This window comes from Grampus griseus (assembly GCF_964374135.1).
Source record: "Grampus griseus genome assembly, chromosome: 13".
Classification (NCBI taxonomy): Eukaryota; Metazoa; Chordata; class Mammalia; order Artiodactyla; family Delphinidae; genus Grampus; species Grampus griseus.
The window spans coordinates 39,707,888-39,727,476 of NC_139007.1; the positions used below are offsets into that span (position 1 = coordinate 39,707,888).

General features: G+C 43.0%; 1 protein-coding gene across 1 annotated transcript in view; it reads left to right on the forward strand.

Moving 5' to 3' along the window:
- Positions 1-16,899, forward strand: part of FIG4 (FIG4 phosphoinositide 5-phosphatase) — a 136,959-nt gene extending 120,060 nt beyond the window's left edge. Inside the window, exon 23 of the mRNA XM_082668728.1 lies at positions 16,550-16,899. Coding sequence (XP_082524854.1) covers positions 16,550-16,727 — 178 coding nt within the window. The 3' untranslated portion in view covers positions 16,728-16,899. The remainder of the gene's footprint in view (positions 1-16,549) is intronic.
- Positions 16,900-19,589: the final 2,690 nt, after the last annotated feature.

The window sequence follows — 19,589 nt, forward strand, 5'->3', positions numbered from 1 at the left end:
CATTGCTGCCAACTAATCCTTCAACCCCATTCAAGCTTTTGCTAAGTTGTCCCAATAATGTCCTTAATCTCAAAAGGAGCTAGTCCAGCATCTCACATTGCAGCTAGTTGTCATGTCTCTTTAGTCTCCTTCATTCTAGAACAGTTCCCCAGTCTTCCTTGATTTTTCGTAACTTTGACTCTTTGAAGAATACAATCTAATGACTTTGTAGAACAGCGCCCAGTCTGAGTTTGTCGTGGTTATCTTTGGCAGTTTGGTAGCAGCCTTCAAATTGGCCATACCTCCTGTTATTCAAACCCTCATGCAGTCTCCTCCCTCACTGTAGCAGAGTTGATCTTTGTGACCAAGAGCATTAGACCAGAAGTGGTTAGGTTATAGAAGCGATCTCTTGGATCACTTGTTCTGGGGCAAGCAAACGTCCTATGGATAGGCTCAGATGGCAAGGAACAGAAGCATGTAGCCAACAGCCAGTGAGAAACTGAGGCCTGCCAACCATGTGAGTGAGCATGGAAGTGGATTCTCCAGCCCCAGTTAAAGATGGATTTAACTGGGGGAAGTGGATTCTCCAGCCCCCTCAAGATGACTGTTGCCCCAGCCAGCAGCTGGACTTCAACCTTATAACAGACCTAAAACCAGAATCACCCAATTAAGCCACTCTCAGATTCCCGACCCCCAGAAACTGACATCATAAATGTTCATTGGCTTAAAGTACATAACGAATACAGGCAGGAATATCACAGAAGTGATGGTGAGTTCTTTTTATTGCATCCTATCAGGTGGCACACAATTTCAATTCATGCCATTACTAATCATCTTTATTTCAGTCCCTTGATTAAAATGGAATCTTCTCGGCCTTTCCACTTTTTGCTCTTTTTTTCCCCCCTCTCTTTTAATTAATGAATATTTTATGGGAGATACTTTGAAATGATGTAAACATCCCTTTCTTCATCAAACTTTCAATTATTTCATTTATCTATTTTTCTCAGTATGAGATCTTGGTTTTCTGTTTTATTTGATGGGATATAGTCTGTTACTGTCATTATTTATTTTGATACTCAAATTGTTCCAAATTTCACCTGCGTCCCTTCATCCTGGCTCTTGTGTTCTCTGGACACATCCTCATCATTCTTTAAATATATGCTTGATTTCTGGCACAAGATGTTCTAAGCTCATCATGTTCTTTGCCTGCCCCAGCCCTGAAATCAGTCATTTCTCCAAGGACCTCAGGTTCTTTTTAGTGGAAAATGGTATTAAAGCCAAGGTGTGGGCACTATTGCCATTGGGATGTCATTGCTCCCAGGCCCACTCAAAGGACATATATATATACTTACATATACTCATAGATGTAAATATATAGACATATGCAAATATATACATATATGTATATACAAATATATACTACATATATATATCATATAATATAAATTATATATTTGTAAGTATAATACAAATAAAATATAGATATATATCTTTAAATTCATACTGATGTCTCTAATTGGAGGGTACTCTGGGGTTATTCCGTCCGTCTCCCTTTCCATATTAGTGACCTCCCTCTCCAACAGTGAGAAACATGGCTCTGTTACCCTCATTATATTTATCTGATTCATTCCCTCGTATATAACCAGTCTTCCGTCACCACTGCATCCACCCCTTCCCCCACATGGATGCCCTCTATTCAGGCACTGACACCTTTTCAGAGACACCACCCTCATGAATGCCCTCCTTATCCCCTTGGGCCCCAGGCCACCACTCCACATGGATGTTCACACCCACTTCTCCCTGCTCAGTCTCTGACATACCACCTCAGGCTGCCCCTACACGTGGAAGCCCTCCTCACTCAGGCCTAAACTCCCCACACTAGATCTACCCTTCTCACCCAACTTGGGCTCCAGCACCCCACAGGCTGTCACAGGCTGCCTCTCCTTGCTCTGCCCCCACCGAATGACTTTAGGGGTGACTTGTTCAGGGGAGGAAAGGGAAGAGCAGGGCTTTGTGATTTCAGGAGGATGCCAGCATGGAAAGGGACATTCTGCCCCCCCTCAGCTCAGTTGTGAATTTCGTCTGTAGTAGTGGGTTCCAAATTTCTGGTTACACCAGAATATCTTGGGAAGCTTGCTGAAATACAAATCTCAAGCAAACAGAAGACAACACTAAAAAACAGGGAGCAATCAAAGCGTCCTTAGATAAGCTGTGACAGAGAGAGAGGCATGGACATATATACACTACCAAACGTAAGGTAGATAGCTAGTGGGAAGCAGCCGCATAGCACAGGGAGATCAGCTCGGTGCTTTGTGACCACCTAGAGGGGTGGGATAGGGAGGGTGGGAGGGAGGGAGATGCAAGAGGGAGGAGATATGGGGATATATGTATATGTATAACTGATTCACTTTGTTATAAAGCAGAAACTAATACACCATTGTAAAGCAATTATACTCCAATAAAGATGTAAAAAAAAAAAGCGTCCTTAGAAAATGGTTAAATAGATTATAGGGAGGCATTCAGTTTTCATTTCAGACTTTTGGTTTCTCTTTACATTTTCTACATTTATACCTTTATATTATCAATACTAATGGATTATGGGCCATGTTTTATAATTTTCTATATTAAAAACATAATTAGCAAGACTTGTTTATTTAAGTAATACAAAATATAGACTTCCAGACCCTATAGCTGGAGGTTGATTCAGCACACCTGGGCTAAGACCTGGGCATCTGTGCTTCGTAAAATTCTCCTTTGAATGTAGTGATCAGCCAGGTTGTGGAACCCCCGCTCCATCAAATCCTCCACAGGAGTTCCCTCGGCAGCTGTGTCTGAGTATCCACTGGGCAGCGTGCCCAACACCCCGTCACAGATGAACATTGACAGAGATGAAGCCACATGAGCTTTCTGAAAACTCAGGACAGGTAGGTTTTGGTTTGAAGGCTCATGATCCTACTGATAGCTCCTTCCAAAAGTCAGTTTTGTCTGATCCTTACTGTAATTAAAGTGAAGGATAACTCTGAAAAGATGCAGGTTAAGTACTCTTCAAAATTATCAAGGTCATCAGTGACAAGGTCAGTCTACTGTCACCTCCAAGAGGACCCTAAGTGGAGATGACAACTAAATATAATGTATCCTTGATAAGTTCTTGGAAAAGAAAAAGGACGTTAGGTAAAAACTAAGTATGGTTTTTACTTAATAATAATGTGTCAATATCAGTTCATTAATTGCAAGAAATGTACCATCCTAATGGAAGACGTCACATGGGGAAACTGGGGTATGTATGGGGTATGTCGGAACTCTCTGTATAATAGTTCTATAAATCTGAAGAGGTTCTACAATAAAAAGTCTTAGAAAAAAGATGGAGGTAACAGGAGATGTAATGAAGTGACATGGCAGACTCGGTGATAGCACTCTGTAAATCATCAGGAAAAGGTGAAAATATTCAAATGGGCATGAAGAATATAAGTAGGTGTCATCACTTCCACGTGGGAGATAAGACACAGGGCCATTACTGCAGCCCTGCGTCTCCAGGAGTGACAGGCCACTGCTGCTGCTGTTCCAGGAAATTTGAGGACAGCAGGGACAGATTGCTCCCAAAGGTCACCGTGGAAATGTCTGATAGATGACCAGTTGCCCTGAGGGAGAGTCTGGGCCTGTGTACAGGCGGGGAGAAAGGATGACTCTGGGAGGGGCAGTTGTATTCTTTGCCCTTTGAGAACAGCTGTTACAGGCTTGATGTGCAACCTGTCCTTTACTGGCAGAACAGACCCAGTGCTGTGCAGGGTAACCAGTTCCTGTTGCCTGTGGCTCAAAGCCAAGCTCGGTGCTTTGTGACCACCTAGAGGGGTGGGATAGGGAGGGTGGGAGGGAGGGAGACGCAAGAGGGAAGAGATATGGGAACATATGTATAACTGATTCACTTTGTTATAAAGCAGAAACTAACACACCATTGTAAAGCAGTAATACTCCAATGAAGATGTAAAAAAAAAGCCAACAGCAGCTGAAATGTTCACATTATGGCCTACAAAATAGTGCAGCCAAGTATCATTGGGTGCTCTCCTGGTGTTTGTAATACTAGACACAGCTGAAACAGAGGAAAAACTGCATTTCTTTTTATACTAAGGCAATATATCCTACAAAATGGGAGGGAAATCCTTCAATTTATAAATTGCATCCTAAATTGGAGGCATTTTACCTGTTTCAGGTCCAAAAATCATCTTACTTTGTTTGTCTAAAACCAAAAGTCCTTTTAAAAACACAAACGACATTTTAATTTTACAGTTGTCAGAGCGGATGTAGAGGAGTATCATTCTGCCATACATGGACCAATAAGAATACTAACAGCTATGGCCCAAACATCAGAAGTACCACCATTGCCACTCATGTATGCGCTTGTAGTAGACTGTCCCTTCTGTCTCCTAGGGCAGTGAACACAAATGTGCCCAACTGCTGGAAGTATCCCCTTGTTGCTAGAACCATCCAGGAACAGGGTTACCTAGGTGCCTCTGTGCTTGCTCCCGGCTAAAGCAAGAAAGAGCTGGAGCTTCCTGTGCTTTTGCACATTGGCTACATGGTCTGAGTTCAGTTGCAGAAAACATAATCCACTCTAGGTAGATTAAACAGGAAGTGATTTATTATGGGATTTTCAGTGGCTTTCAGAATCACCAGAGGGCTAAAGAGACAGATTGTAGACCAAGCTGCCAGGAATGACTCCGCAAAGCACATGGCAAATCATCAGAGTGGCTGCTGCATCTGCCTAGATCCGGAAGGTATCACAGCAGCTGCTGGCTGCAAAACCAGCCACCTCAGCTATAATCAGGAAGCTGCCACTGGGGTGGCCAACTCGAGAGCACATTGCCTTTGCCAGAGTCTGCAAAAAGGACACCCTACACGTTGCTTCTTCGCATATGAGTCAGTTCCAAATCAGACCCCTGTGAGTACAAGTGGTGGGTAGAACCTAAATCGCATTTTGAACCCAAATTGCAAGGGAGTCTGGGATGTTATTTTTTGTTTTTCAGCCTCTGCATGCAGGAAGGGGAGTTCAGATGGATCCTGAGGAATCTAATTTATGTTATCTGTCGGAGTCTGCCCTGCTAGCTACCCAGTTATCTACCCAGTTATCTATGCATATTCCTCTTGCTATAAGTAGAACCCACTCCCTCCCCCATACATCACCGCATCCCACTCAAAGTCCAGGATCTCTGGGTTTTGTGCAGCTCTCTTTAAGTCCAGATGAGGCTTTTTGTGATCTAGTGACCTATAAATTAAAAGACTGCCTGTCTGCTCTCAGTATACACTGGTGGCAAAGGAGGATTAAAACTTTCCAGAAAGGGAGAGAATAGAAACATACAATTGCCATTTGTATTAGCAGTCATCAAATGCCACTAGGCAAGAATGGTGAAAGCACCCTGCTCGCATGATGGAGTGAGGTCCTTGAGTAGCCATGGGAAGGACTCCCTTGTTCATTAAAATCATGACCCAAATCTAACTGATATCCTAGCCATCTCCCATTAGCTGCAATAAAAGTAAAGCTGATAGGCAGTCATTTTTTAATTTTCCTAACTTTACCTGTGTTTCTTTCTGCTGCCATAGTTGTAATAATGCTTGATTAGCCAGATGTAAGTGAACCGTGAGATTAAGGGCTCTACCACATTCTCCGCACTTCCCCCAAGTCTCTGCATCACTAGGATAGCAGCCACATCTGGACCTTGTGGTATTCACCTGTCTCTGAGGAGACCAAGTCCTGATGGAGTAGAAATGGGAGTTGACCTGGAAAAGAGTTTCTCTGAACAAAGCCCTGGGTAAGGAAGTGGTGTGGCAATGCCTCCCTCCGCAGCAAGGACAGTATAGCCATGCAGGCAACAATATGTCACATTTAGGGACCATCCAGCTTTGGGGATGGGTGAAAAATATACTTTAAAAACAGACATGCTTAGTTGGTTCTGGGAAGAAGACGGCAGCAACATAGTTTTTTAAATCTCTGAATCATCACATAAAACAGAACAACTAGGGAGCACAACCAAATACACATGGGCAGTATTTACCTCAAACCGCCTAAGTTATCCACAAATCACAAAATATAAGCAGGTGGTGGAGGTAAACCGCCAACAGCCAGAAGACCTGCATGATATTCGTGCTGTACGAGAGGAAGGAGTCAGGAGGGGACAGCAGGGCATCTGACAGACCTAAGACCAGGAGAGCCCCAGAGTAGCTAACAGGAGTGCACTGGAAATGACTGCGGGCTAATCTGAGCACAGCAGCTGAAACTGGGAGGGGTTTTACCCAATTCAGTGCCAGCTGAGTGCAGGGACTCTTGGTGGGTTCTGAAAAGAGCTGAGGCAGTCTGGGCCAGATTAACTCCTGAACCCGACGGCCAAAGCTCCCTTCCAGGCCAGGGCACCCGTCTGAGGAGAAAGTGCTGACAGTGGAGTCAAAACTGGGCAGGACAGTGGCAGGAGGGAAAGAGAAAGTCCAGATAGAAGAGGGGAAAGAGAAGAGGTAAAGGAAATCTCAGAAAGCAAGCTGCCATGTTTTTAAACAAGTTAGTCAGATTTTCCTGAACTACACTCCATTCTAAAGGTTCAGGAAAATTTAATTTTGCATAATGAGCAACAGAAAAGTATCAAGGTCCAAACCCATATAAAGTTATTAGGAGAATGAAAGAACACAGAGCAGAATAACATCCCTCCGTTGAAAGCATGCCAGAAAGACAACTTGATAAAAGAGGTCAAAACTGAAGCATACTATTTCAAAATGAGCTTAAAATACAAAACGTTAAAATTCAAAAAGAAATGAAGAAAAAAAGATTTAGGAGAAAGTGTCAAATATTGGCAATAGGCAAGGAAGATTTAGCATGGATAGGAGGAGTCTTGATGAAGAAAAACAAAGCAAGGGAACAAAAAAAAATACTAAAAACAGTAATGCCAATTTTTTTTCTGAAATATAAAACTACGTGTTTGAATAGCACAACACATACCTGAGAATAGTGACCAAAAATGATACAGTATAGTATGTTAACTGGACTTTAAAGGAAAAAGATCCTTTAGACATCTAAAAAGAGAAAGTGACTTTTAAGGGAAAGAAAATTAGATTATTCTCAGGCTTTATGTCAGAGAAAAAAAACTTTATGTCAGAAAAAAAAAAAAATGGAGCACAGATGGTCCCCAGCTTACAATGGTTCAACTTAAAATTTTTGGGCTTTACGATGGTGCAAAAGCAATATGCGTTCAATGGAAACCATACTTCAGATTTTGAATTTTGATCTTTTCCTGAGCAGTGATATACAGTATGATACTCTCTTGTGATGCTGGCTCCCACTGGACAAAGATGGGAAAATTTGCACTTCAGTAAGGATATTAATTACAGTAGGATGGAACTCATCAAATATTTTTAAATCCATGAGTTTATGATGATTTTCTAAAAATCTGGTCACCTTAGAAGGATGATAAGGAACTATTTCATTATCTGGAAAAGAATCAAGCATATGACTCTGAATCATATGAATTGTACCGTTGGGTAACCAAACAAGAGATGAGGAAAAAAATCTTTTTAAAAAAGTGTGACAGGGCTTCCCTGGTGGTACAGTGGTTAAGAATCCACCTGCCAAAGCAGGGGACACGGCTTCGAGTCCTGGTCCGGGAAGATACCACATGCCGCAGAGCAACTAAGCCCGTGCGCCACAACTATTGAGCCTGCGTTCTAGAGCCCACGAGCCACAACTACTGAGCCCACGTGCCACAACTACTGAAGCCCATGCACCTGGAGCCCATGCTCCGCAACAAGAGAAGCCACCGCAATGAGAAGCCTGCACACCGCAATGAAGAGTAGCCCCTGCTGGCCGCAACTAGAGAAAGCCCACGCACAGCAACAAAGACCCAATGCAGCCAAAAAAATAAATAAAATAAATATATTTTTTAAGTGTGACAACTGATAAATGAAAAAAAATAAGATAATTATCATCTGGCAATCCCCAGTGAACTAATGGATCTAAGCATTGCATATCAGTGACTGTGGGCATCAAAAAAGATAAACAGCTAGACACTGTGGCCCTCCTGATGACACAGCACTCTACCACCTGTGGTCTTGCCACAGCAGTTGAAGCAAATTCTCACCAAGCCTCTGGATCCAATTGCTGGCTTGCAGGAAATATAAAGGACAGAGGAAGATTTTTGAACTGCATCATGAATATGCCATCAGCAAAACCCAGACGAGAGAAACTCTACAACCTGGTTTCTTCGACAAATTGTAAGGAAAAGATAGGAGGGAGAATCTGTAGATTAAAAGGCCTATCACACTTTTAAACTATAGTCTCGGGATGCACATTTGAATGAAAAAAAATCTTTTTTTTTTTTTTTTAAAGTGCAAAGAAGTGCTTACTGTAGAAGTCAGGTTGATGGCTACTTATGAGGGGAGGGAGGGGTTGTGATGGGGATGGAGCACATAGAAGGGGCTTCTGAGTTGGCTGCCAAAATTTCGGTGTCTTGACCCAGCTTGTGTTTACCTTCTAATAATTGTGTGTGTTTGTTTTGTGTGGTTTTCTGTTATCTGTCTTATTTTATAATAAAAAGGTGAAAAGCATTGATAGACTTGAAGCACAGTTTTCCATGATAAATATTAGGTAAGCATTGTTAGTTTTTTTTTCTCAATGTATATGTATGGCAGTGATGTTATGACATTTTAACCAAAACCTTTACTCACACAAGCTCGTAATAGTCTCTAAGGCTCTTATGTATAACAGTGTAGAATAGAAAGTCACATGTTAAAAGCAGTTGTACTTTTGTTTCAGTGTCTGCACAGTGGAATGGACATTGTAAAAATGAGGTCACATGGACTCATTTGAAGTATATCACTGTGGGGAGTATTGAGATATATATATATGTACACACACACACACAGCCCTTCCCTCAGCGTTATGTTTGAAGAAAATATATGTATATATTAGTATATATAAGCATAACTGTTACATATAAATATATCTGTACATAACATACATGTGTATGTGTATATACATACATAGACACTTTTTTCATCTAGTTGATCTGATGAAAAATAAGTCTTCACAAGATAGTTTTTTGTCAATCGTACCTCAGTAAAGCTTAAAAAGAAAAAAAAAGAGTTTAGCAGCCTTAGACATTCACAGGCATGGATTTCTTTGATATCTTAAGGTCATTGTGTACTTTGATCTATAAATAACTTTTCTCTCTTGTTAGCGTGGCTTAGGCTTAGGCATTAAATCCTAACTTTTGTGAGACTGCAGTGCCTTTCTGGCTGGCCTGTCACTGACATGGCTCCCTGACACGTTGAAGGCAGATAAGTGTTTGAGAAACACACACAATAAGAGTTTTGCTGTCCTCACACTCCATAACCAAATGACATACTCCTCTCCTGTCAAAATCTATAAAGACCTAGTCTACAGTAAGCAGCTGAGATTCCTTACTGCTGAGCCTTTGAAGGGCCTTATATACAGACAGGGCTGCCTGCACCCCTGGTCTACAAGACTGTACATTTTATGTTCCATCATCACCGATTATATTCTTGAGTTCCTTCTCATCACCCCTTTTGCTCCTTCTAATGGTGGGTTGTTTAAGGACTGGCATTATTGTCATATTTGCTTTAATGCATTTTAACCTGCTTGTGAAATTTCTAACCTCTCTTGCAGTATCTCTGCTGGAGGACGGTTCAGTCATCCTATTGTAATAGCAGCTGCTCAAAGGATTTGGAATTTGTTTGGATTTGAAGGAATCAGATTTATACACTATTCTGTATCTCGCTCATTAGCTCTCAATGGCATAACAAGACTGAAAATTTAATTGGACTTTGGGGAAATCATGCATTAGGTTTGTAGCATTTTGTGTGTATTATATACACTTGCTGTCTTAGCAGGAATAAAAAGTAAATTTTTTTTTACCTTGATGATGTTTAGAATGTCATCAGCAGCTAATAGCATAGCTTCATGTCCTAATACATGGATAAGTGTTTGCCCCTCAAGCCTGTTGCCTTTACTGTGATGTCATGTATGTCTACCCAAAGACACACGCAAGTGCCCTTGGTTGGGGGGTCGGGGCAGCGCGTATGTGTGGAAGGCAGCAAATGTGCTTGCCCATATCTCCAACACTGAAACTGGCTTGACAGGATGTATGAAAGCAAATTACATAGGCAGAGCCTGCTTTCTAGAATCCCAGGATATGGGGACTGTTTTGCCTTTTGTTTCGTTTTATTAGAGGTGGTTTGAAGATTGACACATTTCTCTTGATTTCAGGCCATTTAGTGAGTTTTATTTATCTGAGTCATTGTTTTCTCACCTCTAAAGGGGGATTAGAACGCACCCGTCCTGCCTCAGCCTTGTTTTTTGAGATACTTGGATAGTTTGGCCCTGCTAGAAAGCACCTTGGCTTCCCCTTAGTGCCCCGTCCACCTTATGGTTATCTGAGGCCAGACTTCCGCTGGAAATCCTACCTCCCTGTCATCTAGACTCTAGATTCTAGAGCAATCCAAATCACACTGCTATCAGGTTCTGAATTTAGAAAGCCAAGGTAAAATCATCTTCCTTAAACAGACGCCATTCATTCATTCAGGGAGTAATTATTGAACACTTACTATATGCCAAAGATTCTTCTGGGCATTGGGGATAAAGAGGTAAGCAAGATAGAATTCACATCGTGGAACGTATATAAACAGATAAATAAAAGATCAGATAGTGATAAGTGCTATGCAGGGACATATTACATTAAGGCAATGAGTTTAGAAAGAGATACTCAGAATTTCTGAGAAAAAAATAGCAGGAAAGAGGTTCTAGAACAGTCTGTCCAGTGGCACTTTCTGTGATGAAGGAAATGTTCTGTACCGCACTGTTCAATGCAGTAGCCACTAGCCACATGTGGTTATCAGGAACTTGAAATGTGGCTAGTGCTACTGAGGAGCTAATTTTAAATTTTAGTTAATTTTAATTAATTTAAATAAATATAAATTTAAATAGGCACATGTGGCTAATGGCTACCATATTGGACAAGCATGATTTGAGAGCTACATTTTGGACTTAGGTGTCTAGACTTGTACACTGAATGTGAGGAATATGCAGCATTATCTTGATTTTTTAACATGAAGAAGCAAACACATTCTCACCGTATCATCTTGGTAGAATAGATTCGTGACTAGACTTCAGTGTATGAGTACTTTGTTGGAAAGATACAAGCAACCTAATAAGGGAAGTAACGAGAAGCTATGGATGGTCACAAAAAGATGTTAGAATGGCACCCACAAACTGAGGGCTAAAGGCTCTAAGCAATATTAAAAGCTAGAAAGAGAGAAAATCATTGCAGGGACTTCCATGGTGGTCCAGTGGTAAAGAATCCACCTTCCAATGCAGGGGACACGGGTTCGATCCCTGGTTGGGGAACTAAGATCCCACATGGCACAGGGCAACTAATCCCGCATGCCACAACTACTGAGCCTGTGCGCTGCAAACTACGGAGCCCACATGCTCTGGAGCCTGTGTGCCACAACTAGAGAGAGAAAACCCGTATGCCACAACGAGAGAGAAGCCTGCGCACAGCAACGAGGAGCGCGCACGCCACAACAAAAGATCCCACGTGCCACAAATAAGACCAGACGCAGCCATAAAAATAAAATAATTTTTTTTAAATGATTGTATGTCAATGTGTGCCATAGGCCCCTCTGCCAGTTAGGAAATAATAGCCCTTGTTGCTTAATAGAAATTACAAAGCCGGCAGAAAGACAAATGGAATAATAAAGGACTTGTGCTATTAAGACATTTAGCTGAGGTTTTACCCCACTGAGACTGGAGCATCTGATCAACTTTGATCCTGCCCTAATGATTGTTTTCTCGCAGAAGGTAGAGGAAAGTAATGAGAAGAATGACCTAATGCTGACCATTATCTGCAAATTAGGCTATTGGTCAGGGTCTTCCATAAGAGCCTCTTCACCTGTAATATTCTTTCTTTTTTTATTTTGCGGTACACAGGCCTCTCACTGTTGTGGCCTCTTCCGTTGCGGAGCACAGGCTCCGGACACACAGGCTCAGCGGCCATGGTTCACGGGGCCCAGCCGCTCCGCGGCATGTGGGATCTTCCCGGACCGGGGCACAAACCCATGTCCCCTGCATCAGCAGGCAGACTCTCAACCACTGCGCCACCAGGGAAGCCCTGTAATATTCTTTTGATTCTGTCACAGTCATGAACCAACAGAACCATTTGGTGATGTGAAAACAGCAACTTGGGAAAACTTGGGAGTTTGTGGTAGCAACAGAAGGGATCACCAGGAAGGGAAATATATCCTGTGATTAGAACCATTACTAGGGCTTCCCTGGTGGCGCAGTGGTTGAGAGTCTGCCTGCTGATGCAGGGGACATGGGTTTGTGCCCCAGTCCGGGAAGATCCCACATGCTGCAGAGCAGCTGGGCCCGTGAGCCATGGCCGCTGAGCCTGCGCGTCCGGAGCCTGTGCTCCGCAACGGGAGAGGCCACAACAGTGAGAGGCCTGCATACCGCCAAAAAAAAAAAAAAAAGAACCATTACTAAATTTTCTGGAAAAGCCAAATGGGTTTGGTGTGTGCCAAAATGCTCATCCTAGAAAAAGTATAAGATTTTAACATATTGGAAAAGTATCACATGTATAAAATTATTGAAATTATACAAGTATTATCTAGTTCTATCACCAACCACAAGTCGTCATATCATTACTAAATCCAGAAGACATTTCAGTCTGACCAATTAAATATTTTCTTGTCAAAACATATGCTTATTGGGTACTCAATATGTATAAGTCAGAAATACCCTCAATGGGAATTGAACTTTTAAAGGGACTCAAACTTTCGTTATGCATCCAAGTGTAAGATACCATTACTATAGGACATGGTCTTATTATAACCAAACGAGTAATAACACATTTAAGAGCGAGCATAAAAGGGCACCAGTAAGAATCTTCTTTAAAGACATGTAGTGTGTCTAATGAATTTCTGCCTAAAGTGTTTCTCTTCTGTGAATGGGAACTGCAGTTAAGGCTAAGTGTCATCAATCCTTGGTGTTGAGTACAGTGAGCCCATAAATGAACTAAAGATGACCGCAGCATTACTTGAGAGGAAATACAGAGGCTTCCTTGAAGATGGGACTAGGTTTTGTAGATAAAATGAGCCTGCAAATTTGTAATTATAATAATTCATCTCCAAAAAGACTACTAGCATTTGAATTAAGGGCAATAAGTCTTATCCCTTTGAGGACTATGGGGAGAAGCTGAAAACAAAAATTCTGTTTATGGACAGGAGAGAAATGTCGGACGTTTCTTCCACCATGAAAGTGCAATAATAAGCCATCTCTCTCTACTGGAATGAATAAAAGAAAGTAGCCTTACAATTTCCACATCATTTAGTGTTTAAACACTGGTCTTTTCACCCAGAAACAAATGCCATCTAAGCTAATAAAAAGACTATTACATGTAGTGTTGGAAGTGTTATTGGGGTTACCTCCATCTCTTTCCAGTGCCCCTCAGAGACAAGGTGCCCACCAGCAGCCCCTTGTGAGGGTCTTGGATGTTTTTGTATTTCTTCCTTGCCTTGCATAAGCCAATGGGGAAATCAAGTGTGAGGACATTAGGAAATGTAATATTGCTCCTCATGTCTTTACAGTTAAGTGTTAAATGATGCCTGCTCAATGTAGGATTAGTGGTAGTATATCATTTCAGAAGAAAGTTTCTACTTAAAAATGTTCAATGCTGTTGACTGACCACAAATAAGATTTTATTTAGCATTTTAGATTACAGTTTGGTCTCCTTAGACCAAAGATTCTCAAACTTTAGCGAGTAGCAAAATCAACACCACAGTGAGGTGGTGTTGAAGCCCTAAACCCACCTGGCACTCAGTCTGATACCATTTAAGGCTGATGTTGACATTTCACATTTAGAGTGTTTGTAATGGTTTTTCATTACTCCACGGGGCATTGAAGCAGTTTACTGAGAAGTAGGGTGAGGACTCCTGATTGATTTACTGATAAGAAACCCCAGGCAGTGGGTGGAAGTGGCTGGTCTGTGGCCCTGTTCATGGTTGTCCCAGCCCTGCTGCTGTTCCCCCTACAGCCTGCCCACCCGTATATTCAGCTGAGCTGCTAAAGGACAAAACAATGACTTGATGACTTGGATTCTCCTTTTCTCAGCTGCATTAAGGTTTAGTTCCCAGATGGTATCTCTCTGGTGTGATGCCTGCTGGAAAGCTCTTGGTTAATGCACACAGGGTTGCAGGCAGAGGTCTAGCTTCAAAGCACAGAAACCATTAGTCCCATTTTTAAATTGACTTTAAATGTCTCATCTGTGAAATGGAGGGTGTAGACACTAGACAGGTGTGGATGGTGTGGTCCAGGAGTTGCTGTGGCCGGCACTTTGATGACAATCTCTAAAACCGCTAATGAAGCCTCCTTTTTAAGTGTTCAGGTTAAAATGGTTTGACCCTGAATATTAACAACCGTTAAAGAATTCTAGCATCTTGCTTTGAATTATGTACATGACTGAAGAGTTGCTATGATTTTGTGAGGGAAAATTGAGAAGAGTTAATATATTAATCATCCCAACCATTTGTAATTATAACGTTACTTTTGTATTTTGAAGACAAGCACTGCTGCCAAGCTGGAATTCAGATTGACTCAGCTCAGGATTCTTTCACCTGGGTCTTTTTTTTTTAAACTTCGAGTAAATTACTATCCTTTGGTTTTTATTTATTTAAATAAGGGTGTAGTCTAAGATCATGTGAAATTATTAGAGTGCTTTGGAAAAATGAGTATTTCATAAGCCATTTACCAAATTTGAGTTTAAATATATTACCCCAAGGTCAAAACAATTAAGGTTGACTTCCAGAAGGAATATTCCACCTTTAGTTGTATTTTATTTCACAGCGATTTTAAGCAGAGTCTCCAGCCAAGGCAAGATGTGTTCGTTTTCTAAAGGCAGAGTACGGGGAGCTACCTTGACTGTTTTCTAGGAGAGTAAGAAAGACCTAAGTGTAATTGTAACGCATCCTATGAGGGTGGAGGGTTTTACTGGACAACTCTTGTCTCCCTTTGTGTGTCGCTCACTGCACCTTCCTAGTGTCCCACAAAATGTTGACGTTGCAAGTACAGTCCTAGCTGGGTCTGAGGTTCAGTTCTGCTTCTGACTACAGGGAATCCCCCCCAGCTCCAGGGGTCCCAGCTCACCAAACAGCCAGGCGTCCAGGATGCCTTTCTAGTCCTCTGATAAGATGTACATGAGCAAGACTGAGGTCCCAGCCCAGCAGAATAGATTCTCCAGATCTTTTCTCTTTGTGGTCTTGGTACCCTGATGTGGAGAACCAACCCCCCCACTCCTCCGCAGGGCCAGCCCTGGGCTAAGTGGTGGAGTGTGCTGTCGTTGTACCCCCAGTCCCTCACAGGGTGTAGCGTACCATCCTCGCCTACCCATGGCCTGCCTCTTCTTGACCTTCCCACACACGCTCCCTCTGCAGCACACCTGACTTGGTGGTTGCTTCATCCCTACAGGGCCTGCCCCCAGCCAAGGAGGTAACAACTAGCAGGTGCTCACACTGCGATGAGTTACCCGTGTGGCAGGCACCCAGCTGCATTTTAACAAGGCCTTTTTTGGAGACAGCGCCTTCCCCAAGGGTGGATGGAAATTTCAAGCACTATGGCAGTCTAGGTGGGGTGGGAATGGAGGGATATTTTTGAATAGAGAGGTTCTTGGGTGCTTTTCAAATCATCCCAGAAAGGAAGGAAGCTGCCTATTACAGATGTACACTCTCATCCAAAAAATCTGAAGCCAGATGTGTTTCAGAATTCAGAATTTTGGGGGTGTTAGCATATACCTTATAAGAACATCCCCAGTGTGATCTGAGGCTGATAAATAAACACATTAATATTCACATGAAGTGGGCCGAGTACTGTATGTCGTACCACCAGATGAGTTTCAATTGAGTCGGGTTTTGCTGGCAAAGTAACGTTTGGTTATTACAGCTTTTAGGATTTCAGAATTGCAGCTAAGGAATTGTGCACTGGTAATTACTAACAATAGTACACTTCTGTTGAGCACTAGTAGTGTGCCAGGCACTATGCTAAAGGAACACTTTGCAGATATAAACTCATTAACTCCTGCCATCAACCTATGAGGTAGGAATTATTAGTATCCCCTACTTCACCGATTCCTACTAATAAGTCCTACTTAAGAAAACTATTGAGTACATACCAGGTACCAAGGAAAGAGAGCGAAAAGTCTGTACAGCCCCTGCCTCAGGTTACTTAAGTCATGTGAGGGAGGCAGATGGGCACACAGACGTGGGTGTGCCCAGGGCTGCGGGAACAGAGGAGGGGTGCCCCTCCAGCCTGCATGCCAGGGAAGGCTCCCTGGGCAAGTGCGGGTCCTGCTCTTTCAGGCAGAGGAGGAAGCCAACCGACAGGGAACAGGGAGGTCACTAGCACCACTTGTTACTACTAAGTTCACTCGTTCAAGGTCAGTGGCTCTCAAGAGCTTTTGAGGTCAAGGTCCCTATGGTCCTTTATTTTCTTTAATGTAGCTCTGTCCTCGCTTCTCTTCTATAGAACACCTATCTCAGCTTTCTCCCAAGACAACATCTATGAAGTTCAGCCTCCTCAAGTAGACAGAAAATCTACAGAGATCTTCCAAGCCCACATCCAGGCCAGTCAAGGTATCATGCAGCCCCTGGGCAAAGAAGACACCTCCATGTACCGAGAATACATCAGAAACCGCTACCTGTGAAGAGACAGCAGGTCCCCAGAGTGGCCCAGAGGGGGGCCAACAAAGTCCCATTTACTTATGCTCTAACTTGTTTGTCTCATCTTAAAAAGGTAATTTCCCGTCAGTCCTTTACATCAGAAGGCTTTTACTCTTTTTGTAACTGGGGAATTACAAATCATTGGTAGTAAAGAAATGACTGAATATTTTGCTGTCGTTGCCTTTGCTTTATTTTAGAGATACTTTGCTTAGAAATGTGGTTAATCTAGTATCACACCGTCACACTAAGATGTTAACAGGTATTTATTGAGGACCGGCTGTGTGCCAGGCCCTATGGTAGAGTCTGGGAATATCATAGTAAGCAAAACAGGCCAAAATTTTCCTCCTGTGTGAAACGAAGGCAGAGTATTTTTCTTTGTAGTTAACATTTTAAAAAATTTATTCTGATGGTTATGTTAACTTTATGTCTTGATTTAAAAAATGTGTTCTTTTGAAAACCCTCGTTCTTAGGAAATAAACACTGAAATATTTATAGATAAAGAGACAAGATGTCAACAAAATGCTCTCCAGTGGTTCAGGGAAAAAGAACACATGATAAAGCAAATGCAGCAAAATATTAATAAATGGTAAATCTGGAAAACAGTAAACAGTTCTTTGAACTCCTGTGAATATAAAATTATATCAAAATAAAACATTAAAAATGTATCACTGGGCTTCCCTGGTGGCGCAGATGGTTGAGAGTCCGCCTGCCGATGCAGGGGACATGGGTTCGTGCCCCGGTCTGGGAAGATCCCACATGCCGCAGAGCGGCTGGGCCTGTGAGCCATGGCCGCTGAGCCTGCGCGTCCAGAGCCTGTGCTCCGCAACAGGAGAGGCCACAACAGTGAGAGGCCCGTGTACCACAAAAAAAAAAAAAAAAAAAAAAAATTTATTACTCTGCATAGCTTTTATGGTGAGCAGTTGCATTACATAATTTGATATTTGATGTCTAGTCAGGGTTGACATGCCATGTATACGTATGGTTTGCTCTCCACAGCCAAATATAATGTGGACAACTTCCTGCATTTTCTGACAGTTTTACACAAATGATTTGACCTTATTATGTCTATGCTTTTTTTTTTTTTTTAATAAAACAAGTTCTCAGTTTTCCCTTCTCACAAGTAAAGAAAACCAAGCCATCTAAAGGGAGGACGAAAATTGATCAGCCTTTTGTCCTGATGTTCAGGAGGAAAAGAAAATTATCTAGTTACTACAGAGTATAACTCCTCATGATGTGTAACACTGCTTGCTTTAAGTCTGCTTGCATGACCTTTAAGGTATCACCAATTAAGTGACCTTTAAGGTACCACCAACCCCGAGAGTCTGGGATTCTATGCAGTGTTCTGTGTTGCAGATAAAATTCACAGATGGTTTTGATCGTTGCCATCGTAAAGTCAGGATTAAAGGATGATGAAACAATTGGCAAGAGGAGTTTTGGTTGGCACAGTTTGGATATTGTTGGGCTGCACCCCGCAGGCCTGCAAGGCCTGTATAGGTCCAGCTTCAAGACTGAAGAAAGAGCCTGGAGTCAGCGACAGAGACGCCAATGATTTCACGGATAGGGGGAGCTTACACATATGAAGCAAGGTCCCGGAGTGACACCCCACCACGTGGGCCTGATGGCAGGCAGGACGTGGTGGCAGTCTTTGCTCCCAGGGAGGGGGGCTGTTACCAGTTATAGGGGGAATTGATGTCACGTGGCTCATCGGTTACCAGAGAAACGAGCAGAGGGGCAGGCCCCTCACCACCCCTTTGATAAGCTATCAGGTGGAGCTGTCCTAATCTAAAGACTAGAACAGTCGCCGGCTGCGAGGTTCAGGGGGCAAGTATGTAGGAAGGGCGGTCATGTGAGTAGGGGGTAGGCGAGACAGGCGCTGGTGGAGCGGGGGACGTACAGAGAGCAGGAGATCAGCCACCTTGGGCGGCCTGCTCATACGCTCCCCCTCTGCATACCCTGCACAACGCTAACAATCTTGGTCCAGCCCTCTTCTGCGACATTCCTGGGGTCAGGTATGTGGCAGGGGTGGGGGCGGTGGCCGGTGGGTGGGGGCCCTGCAACCAGATACCACGATACAGTACAGGCAGCTGCCGCCAAAGAGAATCGAAAGCAAGATAGTACCTAGTATGCTAAGAACAGTCATTCGCCAGGACGTGGGCAGTTTTGGAGCCAAGCACTTACCAGGTCAATGGAGAGGGAGTCATTGTAGCTGCGCCCTATCCAGTTACCAGAAAGGTAAGGCCACCCCTGGTTTTCACAGACCCAGACGCACCCTCATGGGGAGGGGAAGGCCCAGCTCTAAAACATTCCTGTGGCCTAGCCGGGAGTCAGCACAGTTACAAGTGTGCCACCCCATGTTATGTTCAGTGCCACTAGGGGTGGACCCATTAGGTCTTTCCAAACAAAAAATAATTAATCCCACTAGTCGGACTTATGTGTCCAGAAGCCAGCCTATTCCACTCCACGCTGCACAGTCCAGGGAGGCTCACAGGCAGTCACCCTGCTAAAACGTCTGATTCGTGGTATGGTAACATTTACTGACAGGGGTCTTTGTGACATATTGGCATGCAGGACAGGAAGATGGTCAGTCTTCCCCCCCCCCCCATTGTCAGTCATCCCCACACGGTTGCATTAGCTGGGTCAATTTTTCATGGAAGTCCAGAGGAAGAGGAAGACGCCAACAGTATCTCACTGTAGACCCAGCAATTAGACTCATTTCACAGTGAGGCCATTGTTGATGCTCAGCCCTTGAGTAGACTTCCTCTGCTCAGGATGAAATGTAAGCCATCTAACACAGGGGAGATCATGACAATTAAGCAATATACAAACAGTAACTGCATTCTGAGCGC